The 27,396-nt window shown below is 34.8% G+C and overlaps 1 protein-coding gene across 1 annotated transcript in view; it reads left to right on the top strand.

Annotated features, from left to right (window-relative positions):
- Gmd (GDP-mannose 4,6 dehydratase) overlaps window positions 1-27,396 on the top strand; it is a 133,501-nt gene that overhangs the window by 7,994 nt on the left and 98,111 nt on the right. The window contains exon 3 of the mRNA XM_090397715.1: window positions 6,254-6,363. Within this exon, the coding sequence (XP_090253841.1) occupies window positions 6,254-6,363 (110 nt within the window). The remainder of the gene's footprint in view (window positions 1-6,253; window positions 6,364-27,396) is intronic.

The raw sequence follows: 27,396 nt of genomic DNA, 5'->3' as shown, positions 1-27,396 counted from the left end.
AGAGGCTAATGACTTCACATCAGTTGATTTAGAATTCCATAATGCAAAGCACACACACATTCCCTTTCAGACATGTATAATGTTAAACATTATAGAAAGGGTCACTATTTCATCTTGATGTAGTAGTGACCCTACCCAGACCAGTTTTGACTTTTATTGAGGTCTCATCAGTGGGAGCCAGACCCAAAAGAGATACCAAGGTTGAAGTAATACGGAAGTCATATATTATCCATATACAAGTAGGCGAAAAGGTATCACACCTTATTATCAAAATACTGTGGATTAGAGTTTTGATTCCTCCCTTTCACTAGTTGTATATGGATAATATATGACTTCTAATAAGTCAGTTGATGTGAAGTCATTAGCCTCTATATAAAGTAGCATAGATGTGAAGATACACACACAAACATTACTTGCTTACTTACACTTTGAGAAAAGATTAAACCAGGAATGTGATTTCTTGGCATCTTTAATTTATAAGGATTGTAGATGGTCTTTTGGAGAGTGGATGCTAATAAGGGATGCTTTTTTTTTTTTTTTTTTTGTCATGTAAAGGAAGTTACTAAGTTATATTTTTTTAGGATCTTAGTCACCTTATCAAAAGTGCTGTTTATATAAGGAATTGATTTGCTCTAGTCTGTGTTTGGAAAGAGGAAAATGTGTTGGAAGTGTTAATAATTTTTTGATTTGGTGGAAAGGAAAATGTGTGTGGGAGTGAGCATTGATATATTTTTTTATCCAGTGGAGGTTGTAGCCATTAGCTAAAAGTGTTGTGTGTGTGGTTGATCACATAGTGAGAGTCTTGTTATCTGAGCAAATCAGTTTTACCCCATTGACCAGGATTTTTATAATGCTGAATTGCAACAGAGGGATAACTGCTGATGTATGTATTTACTATTTACCTGGGTTTTCTGTAGATAGTTGCCAAGGATATATCAGGTTACCCTTCCTTACATACCCCATGTCAATGGGGTATCTAGGAAGGACAAGCTATGGTTGCTTTCTTTTTTTTAATATGAATTGGATTCTTGAATTGGCTCAATCTTGCTCCCAGCCAACTATTTAAACTCTTCCTCCACAGGTTTGACTACACTGTGTAGAGACATGTAGTGAAATCTGTGAGGAGTAGACTTCTCTTCTAATAGTTGGCTGGGAAGGAGATGAGTAGGGAGTTCGTTACTGTACTTTGTAGAATTTGCCTTGCCAAATAAAATAGCTTGAGTTTATAGTAAACCAAAATGAGTGGCTGTGCAATGTAGACAATGTGTTTGCCATTGGCCTTATGGACTTGGATGTATCAAACACCATCTGAACAACTGCCATCCAAGGATTGAATTCTCATTAGAAAAAACAATAATCCTCCTACATCACATATCAGCTTGATGGATGGGTGCAATATTACTAAGGCAAGTGATGTGAAGTCATACCATCTTTACCACGAGTTGCCCCAGTCCTGAAGTATTATTTGAAAGTAAAAATATAGCAAAAATACTATTAATAAAATTCTTCATAAAACTTCATCAAAAAGTAATATAGATTACAGTAAAACCATAACACTCCCATACATTAACCATGTTACCAGCCAAGATGTATATATACGTCCAAGTTATCATAGATGTGAATTGCATATTAAAATTGTAATACAATTGATATTACATTGAAATATATGATGGATATGAAGCGTATGAGGATGCGTATTTGATCCATAATGGCCAGTAAGGTGGTTAAAGGATTATCAGAAAAAAATTAATAGAATCCTACATCATTATAATCTTAATGTCATTTTTAAACCACCTTTAAAATCAAAAAACATAGTCAACACCTCTAAGAATCCTCTTCCCTCATTGGCATACCCTGGAGTTTATTGCACCTGTAATTTACCTTATATTGGAGAAACTGGATGTACAATCCCTATCCGTGAAGAAAAAAAAAAAAAAAAAAAAAAAAGGACACAAACGACACATTAAATATAAAAATTTTGGTGAACAGGCCTCTCAGATCATGCTTTTAACACCCTGCATCGAATTGATTGGAAAAGTACTTGTTCTTTGCATCATACAAAAACTTGGAATGAACAGAAATTTAAAGAAGCCTGTGAAATTTTGATTAACCACCCTAATCTTAATAAGAATGGGGACTTTAAAATCCCAAGAATTTGGATGGCACACATTCAGCCCACTAGTTTCCAGCAAACCCTGACTTTAGGACTTAAAGCAATTTTTCATTTTTTATTGGCCACTGTCCACACCATTTGCTATGTATACTTATATAAGTAATTTTATTTTCTGTTTATTTATTTATCTATTATTTTCTGTATGAACATGTTACTCTCCAGCTTAATTTAACTTTGTAACCTAATAGATAATAATAATAACAGGACTCTAGCTTTGATGTAGTAAGTTTTTTATTACCAGAGGTCAGCCCAATAGTTTTAACGGTTGATCAGTAACTTTAACATGCATGTAGATTGTAGTGCAGCTTGTTTCTTTGTATATATACGTATACTCCAGAAGATGAACTTAATGTGAAGGTCGAAACGTCGAGTGTATATTTTGGTTTATATTAAACTAAAGTTTTACTCTAACATGATAGTTGTATCCATAATTTTCATAATGTATTCTTCTCTTTCATCCTTATAGCAGATGCTTCTTACTATCAAATGATTAATGAAATCAAATGGCTACAACTCTCATCACATTCAAGGATACTGCAGTAGAAATGCTTAGTTCCAGTCCCATACATTTTAGGCATTTCTGAACTCATTGGCAAAATGAAATTTCACCTAATATCCACATGTTTTCCAATCAACAAAATTTCTGATCTCTTACTAGCTCTAAGAAAGAAACTTTTGCCTCTTTCGCTAACCGATGTTTACCGGATTCTTTGTAAATAATCTACATATTTTGGATAGAGGGAGAGACCATCATGTGGGGGGGGGGGATTTAACAACCATCTGCTGTACGCCCACATATACGAGACCCTTCGACACTTTTGCGCATGCCAGAAGAAGAAGAATCCATTCCGATAAAAGGGCAATCAATCTGTCTTGTGGGATGACTTGTTTATTATTACATCGGAAAATTGACTTTTTTTTTTTATGAACATTGTAGTTTTTAAAGTGGTATCTATTTTGTTTGTATAACAGTTGGAAAATTTTACGTATAAAGCACGTGATTTTGCGTGTTGGTGACCAATTCGTACATCCTTTATTTCTTTCTCCCCTTCAGCATGAAATTATTTTTCTTGACAATCTGCCAGACACAGTTCTATGAACTGTGGTTGTACAATAATTACCTTATCTATATTCACAAGTCAGGGGATCTTGCATGATGTGGTAATGAGACTAAACACAATATTCTCTTGAATGATGATTTCCTTCTCCATGGATGCAGTTTTAAATAAGAAAGTTCAGAAGTCCTGTTAGACTATCCTAATTTAAATTGTGAAAACTGCCTCTGTATCCCAAAATTTTGGTACATTATCATTTATAAATATAAATTACATTATCATTTATAAATATAAATGATAATGTAATGATAATGTAATTTAGTTACTATTTTGATATGATCACTCTAGGACACAGCCTTGTTGTATATATAGGTTAACCCAGGGGTCCCAAAACTGTACACTGTAAAATGCTATATCACAATAAAATTGTGACATAGTATTTTATTATGTTCAATACATTTTTATCCAATGAGATGTATTGTAAATAAGTGATATATTGTACTCTTGTTTTTACAGAATCCTGCTTGGTTCTCTGAAAGTACACTTTCTGTTTTCCTCTCAATCCAAAAGAGTAACATTTTTAGGAAAATTTTGCATGGATGACCGACAGTTCTATAATCGCTACATTTTTTGCTATTCCCTTTTTTAGGAATAGGAATCAGGAAAAAGGTAGAGAAATCTTTAGGCCATGTGCTCCATCCATATGAATCTTGACAAATTTTGAGCAGATAGGTTTTCTCTCCCTGATTTCAGTGGTTCTGAAATTATTCCATTTATGTCTGATTTTCCTATCTTCAAAAAATTAACTACTGCTTCAACTTCTCTTAAAATAGAGAAGGTTCTTTCATCCACTGTCATTTGTATTGTCTTCAGGGTTTTGATTAATCATGCCAACTCTGCAAGATTTCTTTGTACAGCTTCTTCACCTTGGAACTCTGGATCAAATCTGGGTACAGTACCCCAGATGTAATCATATTAGTGCTGTGTAAAGAGGCAGAATAACTTCTTTATCCTTATACCAATATTCATTGCAGTTATGCCCTTAGCTGTATTTAAAATTATTGCAATGTGAGCTTTGAACTTCAAATTCCTGTCAAACATAACTCCAAGATCCCTAACATCGTGAATTTCTCCACGCATAATTCCATCAATTCTCAACACTCCGAAGTGCATAACTTTACACTAACATTAAATTGATAGTCATTATTTTCATCCTATTCAAATCATTCTGTAAGTGCTGAATATCACTAGTATCCCTGATTGCCTTCTCTATCTTTGCATCATCAGCAGAGAATTGATCATCTCTTCAAAGTGAAGGGCATATTGACCTTAGTGATATCAAAAGTAAGTGGGAGTCAAGTATTATTCTTGTAAAAAAATAATACAGAGTTGTATTTTGTTAGTATTGAAATTCACTGGATTTTCTTTACTACTTCAATATATCTTAAATGCTTATCTCCTCAACAGTGGTGAGGAGATCACTGTTTAAGATATTGGTTATAGAAGATCTTGAAGCATGAATCATTTGAGCTCTACAAGGTATATAATATAAATGTACAGGTAAGCATTGTTACACTTTAATACTTGATTTTGAAAAAAAGGAAATGCTGCTGGAATGAAACTAAAACTCCTGTTTATGTACTCATAAAGGATAAAACTGTGTTTAGAGCAAGTTTATTAAATTTTGTTGGTGAAAGTGATAGTGCAGATGATTGATATTTGTGTTCATTGTGATCCCAGCCTTAACATAGATGATCATCATCAAGCTCCTGATATACATCAGGAGCTTGATGATGAGCCGACCTGGTTAGCCGAATGGTTAGTGTATCCACTCTCCAGCCAAAAGGCTGTGAGTTCGAATCCCGCTGCGAGCATGGCATTGGTGCAGATGACGAAAATAGTTGCAGTTCGTTGTAGTTGGTGGAGTGAGTGGTGGAGATGGAGAGTTGTGGAGTAGGTACCCTCTCTCAATGAGTCTTTGAACTCCCTTGAGTTGTTATGTGATAATAATAATATTCTCAAGGAGTTTTCAGGATGCTATGATAGTACTACATGATAATTTTGTTATTACTAACTTCCTATTGACAATTTTTCTCTAAATTAATATGTCTGACTAATATGGTCAGATCTTATATTTCAGCCTTTTAAGGCATTTTCACTGAATCTACTATCCATTTCTTTTTTTTTTTTCCCAAACATCAGACACCTGTTTTGCTAACTCTACCCTACCTCACCTCATAGATCAGGCTGATAGCTTTGTTGGTTTTCTGGTGTGAACAAGAGGATCATTGTATCATTGAGGCCAGTTCTGTTTTTTGCAGTATATATTTGTGTGATTATGTTAATTAAAAATATTTGGTTATTCAGCAATTTGAAAGTTGTTTCTTAATAGGTTAATTAAAATTTAAGAAAATTAAATGTGCTACACATACTGTGAAACAAGCATAGAAAATTGATTTATATGTACTCATAAATTTCATTGCCTGCGCTTCTTGGATGAGAAGCAGTTGAAGGTTACAGAGACAAGTGATCAAGATGGTGACAAATCTGCATGAATGATCTTGTGAATGTAAGTTGAAGATTATGGGAATCTTAGTTGATAGGTAGAATACAGGTAATATGATAGAAGCATAAGCTACTAAAGGAAATTTATACAGTAGATGCATAAGAAAATTTTCAATATATGACAGGATGGGAAATAACATGGAGTTATCCTTGGAAGTTTGAGTATGAGGTCTAAATGCTTTGCTTAGAGAGTGGTAAATAAGTGAAATGGTTTGCCAGAAGCATTAACATGTGCTTTTCAATGAATGAGTTTAATAAGAGATGTGGTAAGTTAGTGTGCACCTCCTGCAATGAGTCTTTGGATGCCATAGTGATTCCCCATATAATTCCCCATAATAATTTTTTTTGTATGTTAAAGTTAAACATTAGGAATTAACTAAATAACATTCATTACGCATAAAAGAATTTTTAAAGAATAATCGAAATATATTCATCACATTATTTAATTTTGCTTTTGTAGTTATGAAATTACATTATGGTGATCTCACAGACAGTGCATGCCTTGTGAAGCTTATCAGCCAGATTCAGCCTACTGAAGTATATAACCTTGGGGCTCAAAGTCATGTTAAGGTAAAAAAGAGAATGCTAATATAATCAGTGTATTTATTTTGAATTAAAATTATAAGCTTATTTGTAAGAAATTGAGAGCTCCTAAAAAAAAAAAAAAAAAAAATTCAGGTTACTTTATGAACGATATAAACCAAGAATTACTTTTTACATGTAATTATATGTGTGATAATGCTGTTTATTTAGAGTTAACCTCATTAAAATTTCTCCTTTCCATTGTTGATGGAATATTGGATATACATACAATGTATTTAAGTGAATGTCTGTCGAGATCTGTTTTAATCTTGATTATAATTTTGTGCTTACAAATTTCAGTTTACTTTATGTTAGTACTATATACTAAATTCCTCTTCCACAATTTAGTCTGTTGATAATATAAAATAGTTCTGTTGGCAACATCTGCCCTTAGTCATGTTTTGCTTTCATGGTAAAGTAGTTTGTCTGTGGACAAAAAGAACACAAACTTTGTGTTGAAGCACATTGGTAAGATGTATGCTATAACTTGATTCCAACTTTTCCGATAAATATTTTTTGAAATGGGAGGGAAAAAAATACAAAAAAGAGATATTTTAGCATGTACTGCATATATAACAAAAGTCTGGTTTTCTAATTTTAATCATAACTAATTGTTTGGAAAGCTAGTACTGATGTTGGATGTACCTTGAAGAAAGAGGAAAATTGCTCAAATTGAATTTTTTTTTAATATCTGATCCACACACAAAAGGCCATGAGACTATAGCACATTAATGCCATGTATGGACAAGAGAAACAGAAGAAAGGAGGAATCTGTTCACATTTTGCTTGAACAGCTGATAGTTGTAATCTTTGGGGAAGGCAGAGTGGGAGAGACTTCTAAAGGACAGAAGTAGATGGAATGAAAGAGAAGGCAGTGAAGTTGATTTGGTGAGTTTCAAGATGGACTGTAAAAGGGTGTTGATTAGCAGCTTGTTTTAATGATTATAGAGGAGAGTGGAGGAATAATAGTGGCCAATTCAGCAAAGTACTAAACATTGTGAGAGAGGGATTGGAGTGGGTATGTAAGAGAGGGATCATTAATTAGAAAATTGCCCTGATTGGTTCACTACCCACAAATATGGTAGCAATATTCCATGGCTGGGCAAATTTGGGCTTTTTATAGAGATGGCAGGGTGTGAAGTGGTGTCTTGCATGAAAAAGTACACCAAGTTTTTTGGCAGCTGCAGAAGCTATAGTTGAAATGTGGTTGTGCCAGGAAAGATCGGAGGTGTAGGTCATTCCAAGAAGAGAAATCTGATCATATTTGGATATCTTGGTATTGCTGAAGGTAAGAGGGAGGAATGCAAGCTCTTTCTTATGAGAGATGAGACAGAACTGAGTTTTGATTGCCTTGAAGTTTACAAGGTTGTCTTTGCCCCATTGGGATATAGCTAGGAAATCTGAGTTCAGGTCACTGGTCATGTGGTAGATCTTGAGGATTATAATACTTGAGCACTACAAGGTTTGTCGAATGAAAAGGAAGAATAGAGTGTACGATCATCGGTAGAGTTATGGATAGGATTGGAAGTCCGAGAGGAAGAGAGTGGGTGAAAGAACAGAACCTTGGGGTTATTCCTGCATTGGTGGGAAAAATCTGTATAAGAATTTGTATAGGTTGAGTTTTCATGCATATAAAACATGTTAATTCAAAGAATGAAAACTAGTAAATTCATTTAGACGCTATCTTTCTGAAAATTTTTCATGTTGCTCCTCTAAAATGCAAAATATGCTGAAATTTGCTATATTATATTGACTAATAAATTAATTTATTTCTATGTATTTCACAAAAGCACCTAACAATCCTTAGGGATTATGTTATGAATGGTCTTACATCTATGTATTTATATTAGTGGTGCAAGAATGTTCTGGAGTGGTATAAATCTATTTCATTTGAACCACCCAAAATTCAATGAGATTGGCTTAGGCCTCAGCCTGTTGGATTGGACCGAAGCTCTATTGACCTTATTTCTGTACTGATCTGGAGTCTTGGTGTGAAACAAGATATACAGAATATAACCTTGTTAATAAGTAGAATTCTTATTAACATTATTAACTTGCTAATCTTCACCAACTTCCCTCAATATTAGAAGTCTCATTGTGGTTACCAGTATTATTGCTGTATAAGGTCTTGTCCAAAAATAGTATTCAGGTTTGGATGTCCTGCATATTTTGTTGGGAATTATGTGTTATGTGGTTCATTCGCATATTATGCAAGTGTAGGTGAAGCAAGTTAAGGCATAGATTTGTGGTCACTATCTATCAATCTAATATCATTGACAAAATTTTTAAATCTTTCTTTATATAATTTTTGCATTAAATGTCATTTGTTGTAATAACATAGATTTACTTTGAATATTGCATCTGGTAGAAATAACATGATTTATTTATCAGACTTGAATCGAATGTTATCTTGATGCATTTCTAATATACCTGCATAGATCCGTAATATTGAGAGACCATAAGAGCAAGGAAATTCCTACTTGTCAACAGACTCCTAGATAGGAATGATTATTTTTCCATGTATCAGTCTGCTATAGTGAGCCTATAATGCTGAATGCATTATGGTAAAATTACTGTGACTTCATGTGATTTGGAATAAAACAATGATATGTATATTCTTGTTGGTACATCTGACTAATACTGCTCTGCAAGGGAAACAAATATTATTATTATTATTATTCGTGACACCTCCAGAGTCTGAAGACTCATTGCAGGAGGACACCTACTGTACAACTCTCCATCCCCACCACCACACCGAACCTCTACTGCCCACCACCACAACTAGTATTTTTTGTCTGTAAATTGTGTGTGTTCTGAAGGGCCAATTTGTCTTTATGTGGGATGAAAAACCAGAATTTCCAGGAGAAAAAAACCCTACTACCTCCGTATGAGATCGGCTAACACCACCTTCTATTGTAAAAGTCCATATAAAAATTCTTCCAATCACAACAAGAATAGAACTTAGGCCTTTTCCAATCGAAGGGTGCAATGTACCGTCGTTCTTCCAGTTGTGCTACCGAGGCTCTTAAATATACCCCTAGAATCGACTGTATGTTGACTGTCTACTTTGTATACTGTAAATGGCATGTAGGAAATTTACAGACTGAAAGAAATTTTATCATAGGATGCCATATCAAGTGACTTGTCCTCCATTCATGATGTTGATAAAATCACAACCAAGCAACATACAGAATGCTCATAGAACCCACACCATGAGACTGAAGGATGCCTTGAAAAGTACAGTCCCATCAGTCCAGTGTGAAAACAAGTAGTTCAAAGAATCTGCAATTCGAGTTAGTAATGGAATACTAAAAACATTGTGCTTGTGCTTTCTACAAAAGGCAGCAACACATAGGCCAAACATTAACAATGTACTGGTGTATAAAACATCATGACTAGTCACTGGAGAGTGACTATGGAGAGCTGAATCACTAACATCCTTTTCTAATCAGAATAGGAAGTGCAACAATGGTTTACGAATGCTCTATGCCTGGTGCATGAACCCATCTGTGAAGTTTTTGATGTAATGATCTGTACCTGTTTACCATTTATAGGTTCATCACCTTAGTTTCAGTGCTGCCTGGAAAGATGAGCACCATTAGATATGCAAACAGCATATAAATTATATGTAAATATCTTAAAGAACAGACTAATGAAATACACAGAAAATTATTTAGAAGAACAGGGAGAAGTTTAGAAGAGGATGCATAGATGCCTCTTTCACAATGTCATAGAAAAAAGAAAAGAATTTAACCTGCCTACTTTCCTTCTCTTTGTTGACTATGAAAAAGCTCATGATAACTTGAACAGAAGTTGAAAGTTTATTTTTCACTTGGTTAGACTATAATAAATTTAGTTTAATCCTTTATCTAAGTGTGAGCAAACAAAGTTTGCGCCTGAAAGTATCTTCTGGACTGGGGTAAGGTGGTACAACACTGGGAAACTCGTTGCAAAGGTGGAGCAAGCTAACATCACTCCTATCTCTCCTATCTTCAGGACTGGGGTAAGGTGTTGTACCACCTTACCCCAGTCCTGAAGATACTTTCAGGTGCAAACTTTGTTTGCTCACACTTGGATAAAGGATTAAACTAAATTTATTATAACTTGAACAGAAATCTACTCTAGAAAATATTACAAGATGATAAAATACCTCTTCAATTAATTAAAGCAATAAAATCACAACCAAGGAATGTTTACATCAAATTTGCAGATGGAACATTATCAGAACCTATAACTATAAATAAAGGAGTGACACAAGGTTGTGGCTTATCCCCGATTCTACTCAACATATATATATATGAACATAATCCTAAAAGAATGGAAAATAACTGCTAAGATGGAATTAAACTAACAAATAAAATATAGTTAAATACAATACTTTATGCAGATGATCAAGTACTAATTTCAAATTCAGGAGATAAACTCCAAATTGCAATTAACTATTTAAATGAAATAGCAAAAAGATTTAAAATGAAAATCTCTGAAACAAAAACAAAAGCTATGACATTGTGTAGAAACACCATTCAAAGAGTCAAAATTATGCTTAACAATAAAATAATATAATAAGTTATGAATTCAAATACTTCATCATCATCATCACATTCCTGATATATACCCTCAAGAGGTGTACAGGATATGATAGTACTACATGAAACGTTACATCATTACTAACTTCCTATCTACAATTTTCCTCCAAATCAGTCTGTTACCTGTCAAGACTCAAACATTATCAGATCTTATATTTCTATCTTCTAAGGAACTTTTTACTGTTTCAATCCACCTATATCTTGGTCTTTCTCTGGGTCTTTTTCTTACTAACCTGACAGAGAACACTTGTTTTGCTAATCTTTCCTCTCCCATTCTGTTTAAGTGACCATACCACCTGAGATTAGCTCTGCTAATGCATTCTTGGATGCTGACAATGTCAAGTTCCCTCCTAATGTCCTCATTTTTAATATGATATTGCCATTGATGCTATCTGTTCATGCCCCTAATCTTTCTCAGGACTCTCATATCTGTGGTCAAGTGTTTTACTTCTGACCCAACTCTCAGATCCCTAAGTTAAAATTGGCTTGAATGCTGTCTTGTATACAGCTAATTTAGTGTTCCAACTAATTTCTCTTATTCCATATGAATTTATTCATTTGACTTCCTACCATACCAGCTTTGTTGATTCTGTTGTCTAATTCCATATTTAATTTGCCATCTTCACTAAAAATCATGCCTAAGTAGTTGAAATGTTTCACTTGTTCTATAGGTTCTCATTCACAATGCAGTTGATATTTTCAATGTTTCTGCCTATTTTCATTCTCTTTGTCTTTTAATGCTGACCTTCATACCATATCTATTACAACAGTTATTCACTTTAGTCAGGGAATCTTTGCAGAAGTGTAGCAGATTTATTTAGAAGTATAACATCATCCACATAAAGCAAAGAGCATTAACATCTCCAATTTTGATATCATGTTTAATACCACTTTTCTTCATAATGTGATCCATATAGATAATGAATAACAGAGGGGATAATGTACATCCTTGTCTCACACCAGATTTAACATTAAACCACCTTCCTATACTTCCTTCAATTCTAACTGCTGACTTACAACTCAAATAAAGACTAAGTATTGCTTGATATAATGCCCCATTGACACCATATAACTGTAGCGTTTCAAATAGCTTCTCTTTTGGCTCCTTGTCATATGTCTTTTCCAGATTCTACAAAACTTAAATACATATGTTTGTTATATTCCCGTGATTTCTCAGCTAACTGTCGTATAGTGAAAACATGATCCTGACAGCCTCTATTTGGCCTGAATCAAGCTTGTTCTTCACCAAGCTTCTCTTCCACAATCCTTCTCAGCCATTTCTCAAGTATTTTTCTTTTAAGGTTACACAGTGATCAGCATTCATATTTCCGAATTTAGGGACACACGTGCTGAAATGATTATTTTACATAATTATTAATAAAATAACACACTTGGCGTTTTGACCCCTGTATTGAGTTCATCATCAGAAGGATACATGTGTATAGGAAACCAAGCTGCATGCTCTTGCAATCTATAATATGCAGTTGTTGTTTGCTGATGATGCAAAGTTGGGGAGAGCTAACAGGAGAAGTGTGGATGCCATAGCTTTGCAAGAGGACTTGAATACACTGGCTGAATGAGTAAATGAGTGGGGGATGACAATTCAATCTTTCAAAGTGTAAGGTTTTGAAATTTGGGAAGCTGAGATGGGATGTAAAGTACACAATCGGTGGAAATATCTTGAAAGAGGTAGAGGAGATGAGAGATCTGGGTGTGATTGTAGACAAGGACCTAAAATTTCGGGGACATGTTACTAAACTAGTGAAGACAACACAGTGGATAACGGGAATGATGCGGAGGTCATTGACTTGTAGAAGTATGTATGTTATGGTTCCTTTGTATAAGGCTTTGATCAGGCCACATATGGATTACTGTGCATAGATCTGGTCACCTTTTTTTTCAAAAAGATGAAAATGCATTAGAAAAAGCTCAGAGGTGATTGACTAAGGTGTTTCTGGTCTCTGGAATGTAGAGTATGAAGACAGATTGACAAAATGCAATTTGCTGAAATTGGTGGATAGGAGGAAGAGGAGGGGGGGATATGATTGAGACATATAAGCTATTAAGAGGTTATTACCAGATTAATGTCTGGAAGGTTTTGCACAGAATGAGTGAGGATAGCAAGAGAACAAGAGGTCATCCCTGGAAGCTGTATAAGGAGGGTGTGAGCTAGGGAGTGAGGAGCAAGTTTTTTGCATGGAGAGTGGTGAATGATTGGAATGCATTGCCCGAGAGTGTGGTGAGTGCAGAGACAGTGAATATATTTAAGGCACAGTATGATAAATTGTGTGTATAACAGTGGACCTCCCATGATGAGTCTTCGACTCCATGGAGGTTTTTATAATAATAATAATAATATGAGGTAAATTAAATCTATGCTATTAATTAATCTTTTTTTTTTCCCTTAATATTCAATAGCAACTTGAACTGTACAAGTCCAGAAGAATCTTAGTAAGATTCTTCTGGATTTGTTTATTGTAGTTTTTATTGTAGAGTTTATTGTAGTTTTTTATTTATTTTTTTTTTTTTTATCACTAGAGGTCAGGCTATGGAAAAGATTCATTAACAGCATAGATTTAATATACCTTATAGAGTGCAAGAGCATGTAGCTTGGTTTTCTATACATATGTATCCTTCTGATGATGACCTCAATACAGGGGTCGAAACATCAAGTGTTATTTTATTAATAATGAGTAAAATAATCATTTCAACACTTGTTTTATGTCCCTAAATTTGGAAATATGAATTTCTCAAGTATATTTACATATATCTTACCAGGAACACTCAGTAGAGAAATACCTCTGTAATTCTCATATTCAGTTTTATTTCCCTTTTTTATATATGGGTACTATGAGAGCTCTACTCCAATCATCTTGAATTCTTCCCTCTGTCCGGGCCTTCTGAACTATGCCATGCAGCCACTGTAAGACTTTTATACCTCAATACTTGAGCATTTCTAGTCGAATATCATCTACTTCTGCTGCTTTCCACATTTCAGGCTTTTGATGGCTTTTTTTGTTTCTACTTCAAGTATGGATATGTATTCCTGACTGCATGCCTGGTCAATGTTTTTTTACCACTATGCTATCATCACTGCTTGTTTCATTTAGCAATTTTTCGAAGTAATTATTCCATACTTCAAGGATATCTTTTTCTCCTGTTTTCATGTCACCTTTATCATCTCTAATTCCTTTTAAAGCACTCTTTCTTCCATTTCTGAGCTTCTTCAACACCCTCCAGAATATCTTGCCACCTTCTTGATATTTAATTTCTATGTTCTTACCAAAGTCCTCCCATGACTTTTGTTTAGCTAGTTTTTACTCGATATTTAGCTTTCTTACATTTGTCTCTGTATTCTCTCAGAGCACAAGCTGACTTATTTGCCAGGAACTTTTGATATGCTTTCTTCTTTTCTTTTACTGAGTCTTTAACTTCCTGTGTCCACCATGGAGTTCTGCTTTTCTCTGGCTGAATCAATCAGTGTTTTCTTGAGGGCTTGCCACTGAATCTCCAAGGTTTGGTTCCTGTTCTCAAACTCTTTCATTTGTTCTTCAATCATGTTTGTGCATTTTAGTTTTCAGTTCACATCTGAGAGCTGCTCAACTTTTATTCACTTTGAAACTTTCTTACATGTTATTCTTTTCAATATAAAATTCAATTTTATCCTGTTCAAGACTAAATGGTGATCACTTCCAATTTCAAATCCTCTATACACTCTGATGTCTTGCACCAGGGAGAAAACATCATTATCAACAATAACATAGTCAATGAGACTTTTCTTATTCCTTACCTCTTCTCTCCATGTGAATTTATGCACATTTTTATGTTCGAACATTGTGTTAGTAATAACCAGTCCATGTTCTGAGCAGAAATCCAACAGGTATTTGCCATTATTATTAGCTTTGCTCTTTTCTCCAGATTTTCTCAATATATTTTTGTATGTCTGAATTCAAATATTGGGTTGGCAAATAAGTTTGTTTGGTTTATGCGTTAGTACAAGTTTACACCGCTTTGTCTGTCGCTATTGTTGCACTTTTGTGCAACCCTATTGCGCAGTTGAAAGGCGTCATTTTACATAACCTTTCAGTGAATTTTCATTCGGCCTATGTCAGTTTCGTGTGTGTGACATATTTTTAGAAATGGAAGGAAATAATGTACATTACCGGCACATTTTGCTTTTTTATTTGAAAAAAGGTAAACGAGCTGCGGAGGCCCATAAAAAAATATGCAGCGTATATGGGGATGGTGCCTTAACAGAATGTGTATGCCAAAAGCGGTTTGCCAAATTCCGTTCTGGAGATTTCAACGTCAGTGATGCACTTTGCCGGTCGCCCCGACCGAGGTTGATTCAAAGTATTGTGAAGGATATCATCGACAAAAATCCATTACAAACAGTGCAGAAGATTGCTGCAGTACTGAACATATCCCATACAAGCATTGAAAACCATTCTCACAAACTGGAATATGTTTCAAAACTCAATGTGTGGGTGCCGCATGAATTGACTGAGGCACTATGACTGCTTGCATATCTATCTGTGATTCTCTGTGACGTCGCCAAGAAAACGACCCATTTTTGAAGCGGATGATTACGGGAGATGAAAAATTGGTCATGTACTATAACGTGGTACGTAAAAGATCATGGGGGGGGGCACAAGAGTGAGCTGCCACAAACAACCTCGAAAGTGGGATTGCACCCAAAGAAGATCATGTTCTCTGTGTATTGGAATTATAAAGGTGTTGTCCACTATGAGGTGTTACTGTCAGGCAGAACAATTGATTCAACTGTCTATTGCTCACAGTTAATGCGACTGGCCTGTGCAATTAGCACAAAACGTCCTGAATTGGCAAATCAGAAAGGTGTTGTCTTTCACCACGACAACGCCAGACCCCACACATCGTTAATAACCAGGAGTAAATTGTTAAGTAGTGGCTGGGATATTTTGTTGCAGCCTCCATATTCACCGGACCTGGCACCTTCCGATTATCACTTATTCCGATCATTGCAGAATTCTATGAACAGGAAAACGTTTGCTAATGAGGAAGCTGTCAAAAGACACTTGGATCAGTTTTTCGCTAGTAAACCTCAGGAGTTTTATGAACGTGGTATAATGAAGTTGGTGGACAAATGGCAAGAGGTCATTTATAAAGAGGGTTAATATATAACTGACTAGTACTTATTATATAGATTAAATAAAATGTGTTTCATTCCACTCTGAAAAACCGAACGAACTTATTTGCCAACCCAATACTTAGGAAATATAGCCTCGCAATTCAGTACCGATTCACTATTGGAAGCAAGACTACAAATTTACAATAGAATGAATGGCATAATTAAAAGAAATTTTGGAAAACAATGGACCAAAGAAACTCTATTAAGATTACATAATATGACCTCTAAACCATCTTTCAAATTTGGAAGTGAACTTGGATTTTAGAACAATGAAACAGACAGAGATTGGAAGTAGCATAGATGAAGTTTCTAAGACCTCTCCTGGGACTCTTAGGTTAGATAAAAAGAAAAACACAGAAATAAGAGAACAATTTGATACAAAAACCATCATACAAGAAATAGAAGAATACCAGCATAATTGACTACAACACATAGAAATAATGAATTACAAATATTATTCCTAAATTAGCACTAGAATATAAACCTACAGGAAGAAGAGATCTTAGATGTCCAAGATTAAGATGGAAAGATCAACCTTGTCTTCAGAGCAGGAACAAGACATAAAAGCCTATACCTAAATTGTTCAGACAATGACGAGGTTCAGCACCTTGGTTTTAGTGCTGCCTGGAAAGATGAGCACCATTGGATATGCAACACATCCTGAATGTTGTGGCAGTTTTATGGAACAAACCTATGTATTATTATTACTATTACTGCACAGCAGGCATCTCTGCAGTCCACAGATTTATCGAGAAAGGCATTAAACATAACATTTCATTAGGCACTAACCAGGATTTACATAGTACTTGTCATGCTTTGCTCTTAACTCATTCACTGACAAAACATGTACAACCGACTGGCAATCCTTTCCATTCATTCACCACTCTGCAGGCAAAAAAAAAAAAATAGAAAAGAAAAAAAAAGTCATTTATACCCTTGTTAACTACATTCTTGCATAATTTCCAAGTATGACCACCCCCCTCCCTTAAGTTTTCCCATTAAGTGTTGAAAAATTCCCTGTCTCAATTTTATGATTTCTGTAACCTAAATCTTTAATCTGTCATCATAAGGAGCATTCCATAGGCTCACTACTACCTATATCCTCTTCCTCATTCCAAGAAACTCAGGTTACTAGATCTGTGCACAGTAGTCCAGGTGGAACTATATCAAGTCCTTATAGAGGTATAATAACCTCCTTATCTCTGCTTATCAGTATGGTCTTCAATAACTAGATAACCCTATGAGCTTTCTTAGCCCTTTTTGCAATAAGCCATCTGAACTTGAAATGTTAGTCCATCGACACTCTCAAATCCCTAGCGTCATCATTTTCTCAGCCTAGTTCCATCAACGTAGTATGCAGCCTGAAATCTTTTCATCTCAGATGAAAAGATTTCAGGCTGCTTCAGTTTAATTCTGCAACATTAAACTGATGGCCATTCTCCTCTGTGCATACTGTCATTCTATTTAAATTACCTTACAAGATTTCTACATCATCTTTATTATTCACTGGTGCTCCACCTGGTTTGCATTATCAGCAAACAACTGAATATATTTTTCAGATCATTTCCTATATCATTAATGTATAAATTAAATGTGTACATTAATGATATAACAAATGACCTGTGGCACACCATCTCCCAGTGCTCCTCTATAAACTATTTTCTGATGCTTATTTATCATCCACCTTCTTATTCACATTACCAGCTTCATATCCCCCCCTCCTGTCAAATGCCTTTGCAAAGTTCAGCAGCATTATTGTATTGCCATTCCCTTTCTCTAACTCAGCAATTCACTTTATTACAGAAAAAGAGAGTAGATTACTGAGGCATACCCATCCCTGTATGAAACCATGCTTGCCCTCATTATATATATCTCATTCCTATCCATCCTTTCCTGAATCTTGCCCTTAACTGACTTTTATAACCTTGATCATTACTCCTGAGATGCTGATCAATTGATAATTTGCTACCTCAGTCCTGGTGTCTCCTTTATGAACTATTTTCTCCTCTTTCCACTCCCTTGGAACCCACCCAGAGCTGAGACTTTAGACGTCAGCAGTCTTGTCAAGGGCACTGTTAATTCCTTAGCATATCCTTATAATATGCAAACTGATATAGCACCAAATCTCATAGCTGTATTCACATCAAGGTTCTGTAATATCTGTTAGTCATGTGGTCATGTAATATATGATGATGCATCATGTCATACTGCAGTTACTGTTGGCTGGTTTGGGGAATGTGACGTGGAAAAATATGACTGCCATACACAAAGCCTTTAGCTAACTCAGTGGAACATTTTTTGGGAGTAACTGGAAGATTAGGCTTTGGTCATGCATCCAACAGCAGTGCATGGACTGTTGGTCATGTTGAAGGAAGAATAGATGAAAATACTTGGCTGATTATCTCAAACTGGTGTAGAGCATGAATACAGATACAGAAAGTTTGATCAGGGAAGGCCTGCATGCTACTGAGATGTGTACAATTTAGATTTTTGAAATACAGTTCTGGAATGCTGCTTATATCAGAATAGCATGTTTTGTTTTGTGTACAGCATCTGATCTGAAAGTACAAAGAAACTCTTTGTACTTTCACAGCAGTTAAAAGTAACTTTAATTATTAGTATTTCATCTCATTCACTGAAGAATCTTTAGGATCCATGATTACTCGCAAATCATTGTAAATCATTGATATTGTTAATGTCCTACTTTCATATCAAACATTATACCATGGAGAAAAACATGCTATGTTGATATAAGCACTGAAAAAAAAAATTATTTCAGAAAAAAATCTAAATTGCACACATCTCAATTGTGTATGAGCCTTCCTTTGTTCTTGTACTTGAATAAATGACAACTGCAATGGAGATATGTTATGTCATTTATGTTGCCAAAGGCTTGTGCAACCATCATCCTTTGGCAACATAAATGACACTTATCATACAATGAATTTTTTGGTGTTCAGGATGCTTTGTATGGCCTAGACCCAAGCCTTTTGTATGACTCAAGGCTGTGTCGTATCACCTATTCTCTTTCTCCTGTACATGTACGGAATAGAGTTCCTATTCTGTACATTCCAGGAATCTCAGAACCTATAGGTAGAATTCTGAAAAAGTATCAACTGATTCCAACAAATATTCCTATCAACAAAATTTCTTCTTTATTACCTTCTACAAAGGATAAATTGTCTTCTCTATCTTTGGCTGGTATTTACCAAATACCTTGCAAATGCGATGTCTCTTATTTTGGACAAACTGGTCGTTCTTTGGAAAAAAGAATAAAAGAACATCAATATTATATTGATTATAACAAACCTCTGAAGTCTGGTCTGGTGCAGCACAGTATTGACTCTACTCATAGTGTCCAGTGGGATAAAGCAGTTCTCCTTCATAGATGCAGATTCAAATATGAATGCTTATTCAAAGAAAGTTGTGAAACTATCTTACACTGACCGAATTTAAATAGAAATGACTTCATGTCTCTCTCAAAGATCTGGGAGACTTTTATCTTATGTAAAAAACCATTTATCTTAATAGATTAAATTTGTCATTTCTATTATTTCCTAGCACGTGGTAACAATTGTATTTTAATAGGTGATCCACCAAACATTTGCCTGTATTCCATTCCTATTACTGTTACAGACACTGAAGATGTACTATTAATTTTAGTATGAAATATCTGTCTTTTTACTAATTAAAGATTTCACTGTGGTTTTTACGTGTTACTTTATTATTTAATTACTATGCCACAGGTTCCACTTAAAATCAGAAAATAAATATGATGGTTTTAAAACGAGGTTTTTAATAAAGCTTGCAGATTAAGGAAAGAATACTGTAAAAGGAATCAGAAATGGTAAAGATGACATAAAAACTTAGATAAAGATATTTTGGTTGTCTGGAGTAATTATTACTTGGAAATACAGTCATACCCCGACTTACACAAATTCGGAGTTACGTGGTTTCATATATGTACGTATTCCTGTCCCACTTCATGCCTCACCACTAGTCATATCTTTCTGGCGCTGGCCACATTCGCCAGTGTCGCACATGCTGTGAACAAGCACTGACGTGTTTTGCGTGGTCTCCATTCATATGCGATTTTTATAGTCTACAAACCTTGCGATTGTATAATGTTATGTTCTTGATAAAAATTTTATCACATAAAGAATAATAATGTTGTCCAAAGGAAGCAAGTCCGATTCTTCTACAGCTAGCAACAAAAGAAAAACATTGACTTTGGAAAAAAAAAATTAACATTATTAAGGATTTTGAAGGCGGAATGAAAATTTGTGAGCTAGCAAAGAAGTTTGATCTACAGGAATCCACAGTAAGAACAATCATAAAAGAAAGGTTTACAGATTTTGGAGAACATAGATTCTAACGAGGAACGAATTGTAGCCACAAGGTAAGGAATAAAAAAATCATTAGCTTGCTATGAAGAAATTTTGCGTGACAAGAAAAAGACATTATGCTGTCAGACGAATCTATTAGATTTTGTGAAACCATTGACATCGAAGTAATTTTTTTTTTTTTTATGTACGAAAAACTACAATTATGATTGTCTTAAAAAAATAGATGTTTTTGTAAACCTTTGGTCCCAATTAACTAATATTTTGCATGTTTGTATGCAAAATTATACCCGAGGTACGCGAATTCGACTTACGCGCTTTTTGTTGGTCTAACCTACTGCGTAACTTCGGGGTATGACTGTATTGTTAAATGAAAAATCTTAACACTTAAAGATAAACTTTTACTGTGTGACCTTTGAACTTCAACTTCCTGTCTACTGAAACTTCAAGATCCCTAGCCTCATCAGTTTCTTTAAGCATGATCCCACCAATATAATATGATATTGGATATCTAATCACACCAAAGTGCATGCCATTTATTAACATTCAAAGGACAGCCATTTTCACATGCTCACAATTCCAGTCTATTCAAATCATTCTGCAAGTACCGGATATCAGCAGCACTCTTGATTACCCTATCTATCTTTGCATCATCAGCAAATGACTATATGTCACATGTCAAATCCTTCCCAATGTCATTAATGTACAGATTGAATAACAGCAGACCAAGGACTGATCCTTGAGGCATACCTTTGCTTACTTTGAATCTTACAAATTTACAACAGGGTTTAGTTTGCAAGTCCTCTCTCCCCTCCCATATACCACTTCTTCTTTTTTTTTATATCTGTCAGTCCTCTCCCCCCTCCCATATACCACTTCTTTTTTTTTTTTTATATCTGTCAGTCAGCCATCCTCTTATCCATGCCAATAGTTTATAATCCAATCCCATATTCTTCAATTTATGCAAAAGTATCATGGTGTATCCATTCCCTTTGTATAACTCAGTGATAACATTATTATAGAATGTGAGCAAGTTGCTAAAACATGACCTTCCCTTAATAAACCCATGCTGTTCATTGCAAAGTAGAAATTCTCTGTCAACCCATTTCTGAATATGATCCCTAATCAACTTTTCCCAATCTTCACCACTGCTCCTGAGATACAATTTGATATAATAAGGGTATTTATATTAACAGTAGAGGGAAATTGATATTAAGCTATACCTCGATTGGCATTACATTCTTATATACACACACAATGCTTAAATAATAAGATCATATTTAAATTACTAACTTGTAGAAATCTGATGGATATTTTGGGAATTTCTGAGTCAGCTTAACAATGTTGGTCATAATATTGAAGTGCATACTCATAATTATAAATCCAATAGATAAGAGAATGAGGTAGTGGTTTTGCTTATCTGGAAAGGCTTAGACTATGAAATGTGTGATATATTCAATTCCTGTTGGTGACAGGAATTTCAGACACTGGTGTAGAATAATTATGGCTATACAGTTGAGGATTTGAATTTGTAACTATAATGGAAGAAGTAGTGCTAATATTAGGAATCAATTACTTGAAGTGATAAGGAAAAGTAATATATTATTATTGCTAAGTTTATAAAAATTTACTATAGAAACGAAAAAGCAACATACGTGAGAATTAATACAATTTGAGATTTCATAACATCAGAGAAATTAGTAGTTTGTATTAATTACATAGAATCCATATGTGACGCTGATCATTTCACTTTGGGAAGGGAATTAAGACTAAGAAAATTCATCTAGGAAAATGATAATAAGAAAGTAACTGTGGTCAAATTTCAAAAAAATTGAAATATGCCAAAAGCATAATTTCAAGAATTGTTGAAATTAAGCATAATTCTGCCAAAAAGCAGAATTAAGAATTGTTAACTGGGAGACATGATTAACATAAGACAAATTAATACAATTCCTAATGCAATTACTTGGGAAAAGTGTATGCGGTACAAAATCGAAATCTATTAGTTGTGCACATAAGCAGCATTTGATAACATTGATTCTCAGTATTGAGTATCAGCAGAAATAACAAGGTAGTTGATAATGTATCCAGTTATCACGAGCAAATTTGTGAAGTGACAGCGACTCTTAAGCCAAGTTCTGTGGTGAATCACTGATTACTCTTATTATAAGAATCATTAAAATTACATCTTGCAGTTTCCCAGACAACACTACTTTTGAACCTTCCACTACCATCATTCATCTTCCACATGTAACCCTGTAATAAACATAAATTTAAGATGGCAAGAAATTATATTCTTGGTTACATCCTGTATCCAAAAGTAAAGAAATAAAATTTGCACGTGAAGTCACTTCACAACTGTGCTACTTGTATATAGAGGCTAATGACTTCACATCAGTTGCCTTAGTATCCCATAATGCAAAGCACATATCCTTACAGACATGTATCATGCTAAGCATTATGGGAAGGGCCACTACCCAGACCAGTTTTGACCTTTGTTGAAGTCTCATCAGTGGGAGCCAAGTTTGAAGTAATGCAGACGTCATATTTCCATATACAAGTAGTCAATGCTTTTCATACTTTCCTTGCATACTTTTATTAAGAGTCTTCGGAGCTTGAAAAAAATCAGCAAGGAATGCAACCTTATTGCACCACAGCTCTTCCCAAACTGTGGGCTGTGGCCCCTTTGGGGGCTGCAGCCCACAGTTTGGGAAGCGCTGCCTTAGGTCACTCTTCTTTCTGCCATATCTCATTTAGTAAGGGATATAATATCTCTGCTAAAAGTTTTGGATTTGCTTTTAGTATATTGCCTGGTATGTCCAGGTAGATACCCAACAGGGTGCACCACGAGAAGGTGAGGACTGGACATTAGGTCAGAAGCCCTGGTCGGTTCTCAGCATTCCTTTAAAGTCTATGTGGAGGTCTCCTCTCAGTTATACAGCTTTGACCCTTAAGCATCCCAAAAAATAACTTTGTAAAATGTTTTAAATTGTTAACTAAGTTATTTCATCCTGGTGAGTGATTTTTTTAAATTAGTTAACCATAAAAAAGTATAGAAATTTAAAAAATTTGTAACATTTATTTTTAAGATGTATATAGGCACACAGATCAAATTTTAGAAGCGCATGAATTGTATTTGGATATAGAAACTAATTGAAATCGCACTACTAAGAGATGCATTAATTAAGGGATTGCTGTATTAATATCACTTACTACTTTACTGTCATCTAATTTTCGTTTTTTTAATTAGAAACTTGTCTCTCTTGAATGGATCCTTATAAAAAAATTAACCAAGTCGAATAAAAAAATTAATAAATTAACTCTTACTAGTTAAAAGAAAATGCGGGTATCACTTGAAATTACTGGTCTTCTAACATTTTAAAAGTGAAACAGTCAAAATTTTCACTAAAATTCAGCACTGGTGAAACACAACGAAACAGATCTTACAGAATTGAAACTGATTCAGCTGTGTTAGCAAGAAAAATGCTCAAAGATGTCAGTTGTTAACTGATTAAACCTGTCTCATCTTTATACAGTGACGACGCTACAGTGTAAGCATAGCATATGCTATAATTGTCACACTACTGGAGGAACCTGTAAATACATACAACCATTCATATGGTTGTATGTGTTTACAGGTATAATAAATCTGTATAATAACAGGTATAATAAATCTATGTTATACCAATATAATCATTAATTTTTTCACTCTTAACAATTCTGTTTGATGCAATATAAACATGACTCCTCATATACTTTGTAGGTAAAATCTGCAAAAAACTTCTTTAACATCAATTTTTATTCCTTTATATCAAACTCTTCCAGCACACCTGTGAACCTTTCACAGCACACCGGTTGAAAATCATTGGTATATCTAATGCGATGTTGTTATAGGCCAGAGAATGTGGAAAGCACTGATTATGAAATATTTAGACAAATTAGTTGTGTAAGTAAAAGAAAGTTGATCCTAATATGAGATTTTAATTATGAGAATGTGAATTGAAAAGAAGAGATAGTGTATGGTAACAAAGAGAGCAAATTTGTTGAGTTTCTGTGGGATTACTATCTAAAGCAGCATGTGATGGAAGCAACACGAGGTTTATTGGCGTTAGATTTGGTGATATCCTCACAGGATGTAGTTGTGAATGAGGTAACAACATTGCCACCGGTTGGTGAAAGTGATCATGAAGTATTAGTTTGGAAGGTAGTCAAACAGGAAAAAGGTTATCAAAAAGGTCTATATATGGAACTGAAGTGTTTTCAGGACTGGGGAAACTCATTTTCCCAGTTGCCCCACCCCTGAAAATACTTCAGGTGCAAACTCTGTTTGCTTACACTTGGATAAAGGATTAAGCCAAGTATATGATTTCGTGGCATCTTTAAAATATAGTATAACCAAGTTGGAAAAACTTCCAACAACTCTCTATAATCGAGAGTATTTTAATAAAAAGGTGTGATACCTTTTGGCTACTTGTATAAGAAATTATGACTTTGGCATCACTTCAACCTTAGTATCACCTCTGAATCTGGCTCCCACTGATGAGACCTCAATGAAAGTTGAAATTAGTCTGGGTAGTGACCCTTCCCGTAATGCCTAGCATTATACATACCCATAAGGATGTGTGATTTGCATTATGGGATACTAAGGCAAGTGATATGATGTGTAGTCATCAGCCTCTGTATATGAGTTGCCCCAGTCCTGAAAATACTTCAGGTGCAAACTCTGTTTACACTTGGATAAAGGATTAAACCAAGTATATAATTTCTTGGTATCTTTATTTTATTTTTATCAGTCATAGACTGGTCTGTACAGCTGTGATCAAAGTGTGGATAAAAGTGGAGAGCGGATACACCAACCACTTGGCCAGCCAGGCTGGCCAAGTGGTTAGCATATCCGCTCTCCAGCCAAAATTCTGCGGGTTCGAATCCTGCCGTGGGCATGAATGTTTGTGATTGTCTGTGGAAATACTAGTGGCGGTTGGTGTAGTTGCTGTCAGTTGTGGAGACAGACTTGTAGAGCAGGTGCCCTCCCTCGATATGTCGTTGGAATCCCTGGAGATGTCGTGTAATAATAGGTTAGAAATAGAATACAGGATTGAATTGATGGACATACAATTCTCTATATTCTTGTTTTAGCAGTCTGCTTATGTTTCATGATAAGATGACAAGTGTGTTGGATAAAGAAGATTCAGATACAGTGATTTCCTTGCATTTTGCAAAGGCATTTGATAGATCACCATGTAAAATCGAACGATTTTTCTATTTATTTATCAAGTTGTTATTACCTCTAAGGCTGCACCATTGTAAATTCTTTATTTGTTCTTCAATTATTAACTTTATTTGTAGTATTTAATTTATTTAAGCCTTTGTTATTCTTGCATTTCCTTATATTATCATTCCATTCACTATGCCAATTTAAAGAAAAGTTTGTTTACAATATGTTTAGTTCACGAAGCTTCTCCATCTTAAATTTTGTTTCCTTTTTCTTCCTGCCCTTGCTCTTTGTTCTTCAAGTAAAGCAGACTCTAATTTTAGCTATCATCGGCTATACGATTGCGGTCTATTCAATTTCTCACAATCTTCAGCCTGACAAATTTATTTGATTTATGACTGCGCAAGTCAGGCAGAGTAAGGAATTGGAATAAAGGCAAAATCTAGTCAAAATTTTCTCAACCATACAGCAAGTCGTGGCAATATCTAATTAACACACACAGGTCTGTAATTTATTTTTTTTTTTAAGATAGTGCATTGGCATTGATCGAATCAAATTGTTGTTCAAACAAAGCATTTTATTCTAACTAAAAAAAATTGTGATTACAAACTAGACAAATGGTGGGGGATAACTGTTTCTCCCAGCATAGCTAATTCCAAAAAATACATTATACAATTAAAACATACACGTTCTGCGTTCGTGCAACCCTAACACACTGCTTAGTATTATACAATACATACTGGACAAATATTGAGGAAGAACTGTTTCTCCCAGCATAGCTAACTTCAGAAATTTACCTTGTACAAATAGAACATATACACTTATGTCACTCTGACACTCTACTCAGTATTTTACAAACTTTAGCATAGACACTTGCTTAACATATTTATATACAATTTTTACATATCTACAATCCAGGAAACATTGATATGATGTGCTTACTCATAGTTCTTTTTCTTTATAAACAGTCCTTTACCATGAACAAAGTTTTCATCGGGACATCTTGAATCTTTGCCTTGATCTGGATACTTCCTTCTTTAACTTGGATGTTTCTGTACTCTGTATACCGTCGCAGTTGTTTTGGCCTGAGTAGCAAACAATCTTTCTTCTACAGCTGGTGGGCTGCCTGTTGATTACACTAGTAGGCATATGGAGAAGCTCTGATTTTGCCTTCGATGTTTATCCATAGGATCCCGAACAGTTGTTCTTGATTTTGTGGGGAGCACATTTGCCACACTGTGGGATACATCAGCAGACATGATATGCCTTGGAAACCACCCAGAGAACTTCAGGGAGATTTACCATCGACAAAGCTCCGATGATAAACTATATGATGACGTCACTCTGGTTCTCTCTTGCCGAAAGGCTTTGTTTTTGGTGCTTAATTTGTTCGCAAGTTGTTGCAAACCTTTCTTTTATATTTCTTGCTGACTCACTATATTTATTTATTTATGCTGATGTATCCCACAGTGTGGCAAATGTGCTCCCCACAAAATCAAGAACAACTGTTCTTGATTTTGTGGGGAGCACATTTGCTCCCCACAAAATTTCATTTCATTTCATTTACACATAAAATATTTCCTGGTGTAAATGAAAAGTACAATCACGATTTCCAGAAACAAATGATGAAAATCTTAACATATAAAAGTTCATTACATAAAAGGCACAACCTGCTTTCTGAGTCTTTCCTTTTTTTTTTTAAAAAAAATA

The sequence above is a fragment of the Typopeltis vanoorti genome, chromosome 9 (assembly GCF_054136105.1).
Source record: "Typopeltis vanoorti isolate ZY-2024b chromosome 9, IOZ_Tvanoo_1.0, whole genome shotgun sequence".
In the NCBI taxonomy this organism is placed as follows: Eukaryota; Metazoa; Arthropoda; class Arachnida; order Uropygi; family Thelyphonidae; genus Typopeltis; species Typopeltis vanoorti.
Note: the sequence above shows the minus strand (reverse complement) of the source record. Positions and strands in the feature narration are given on the sequence as shown.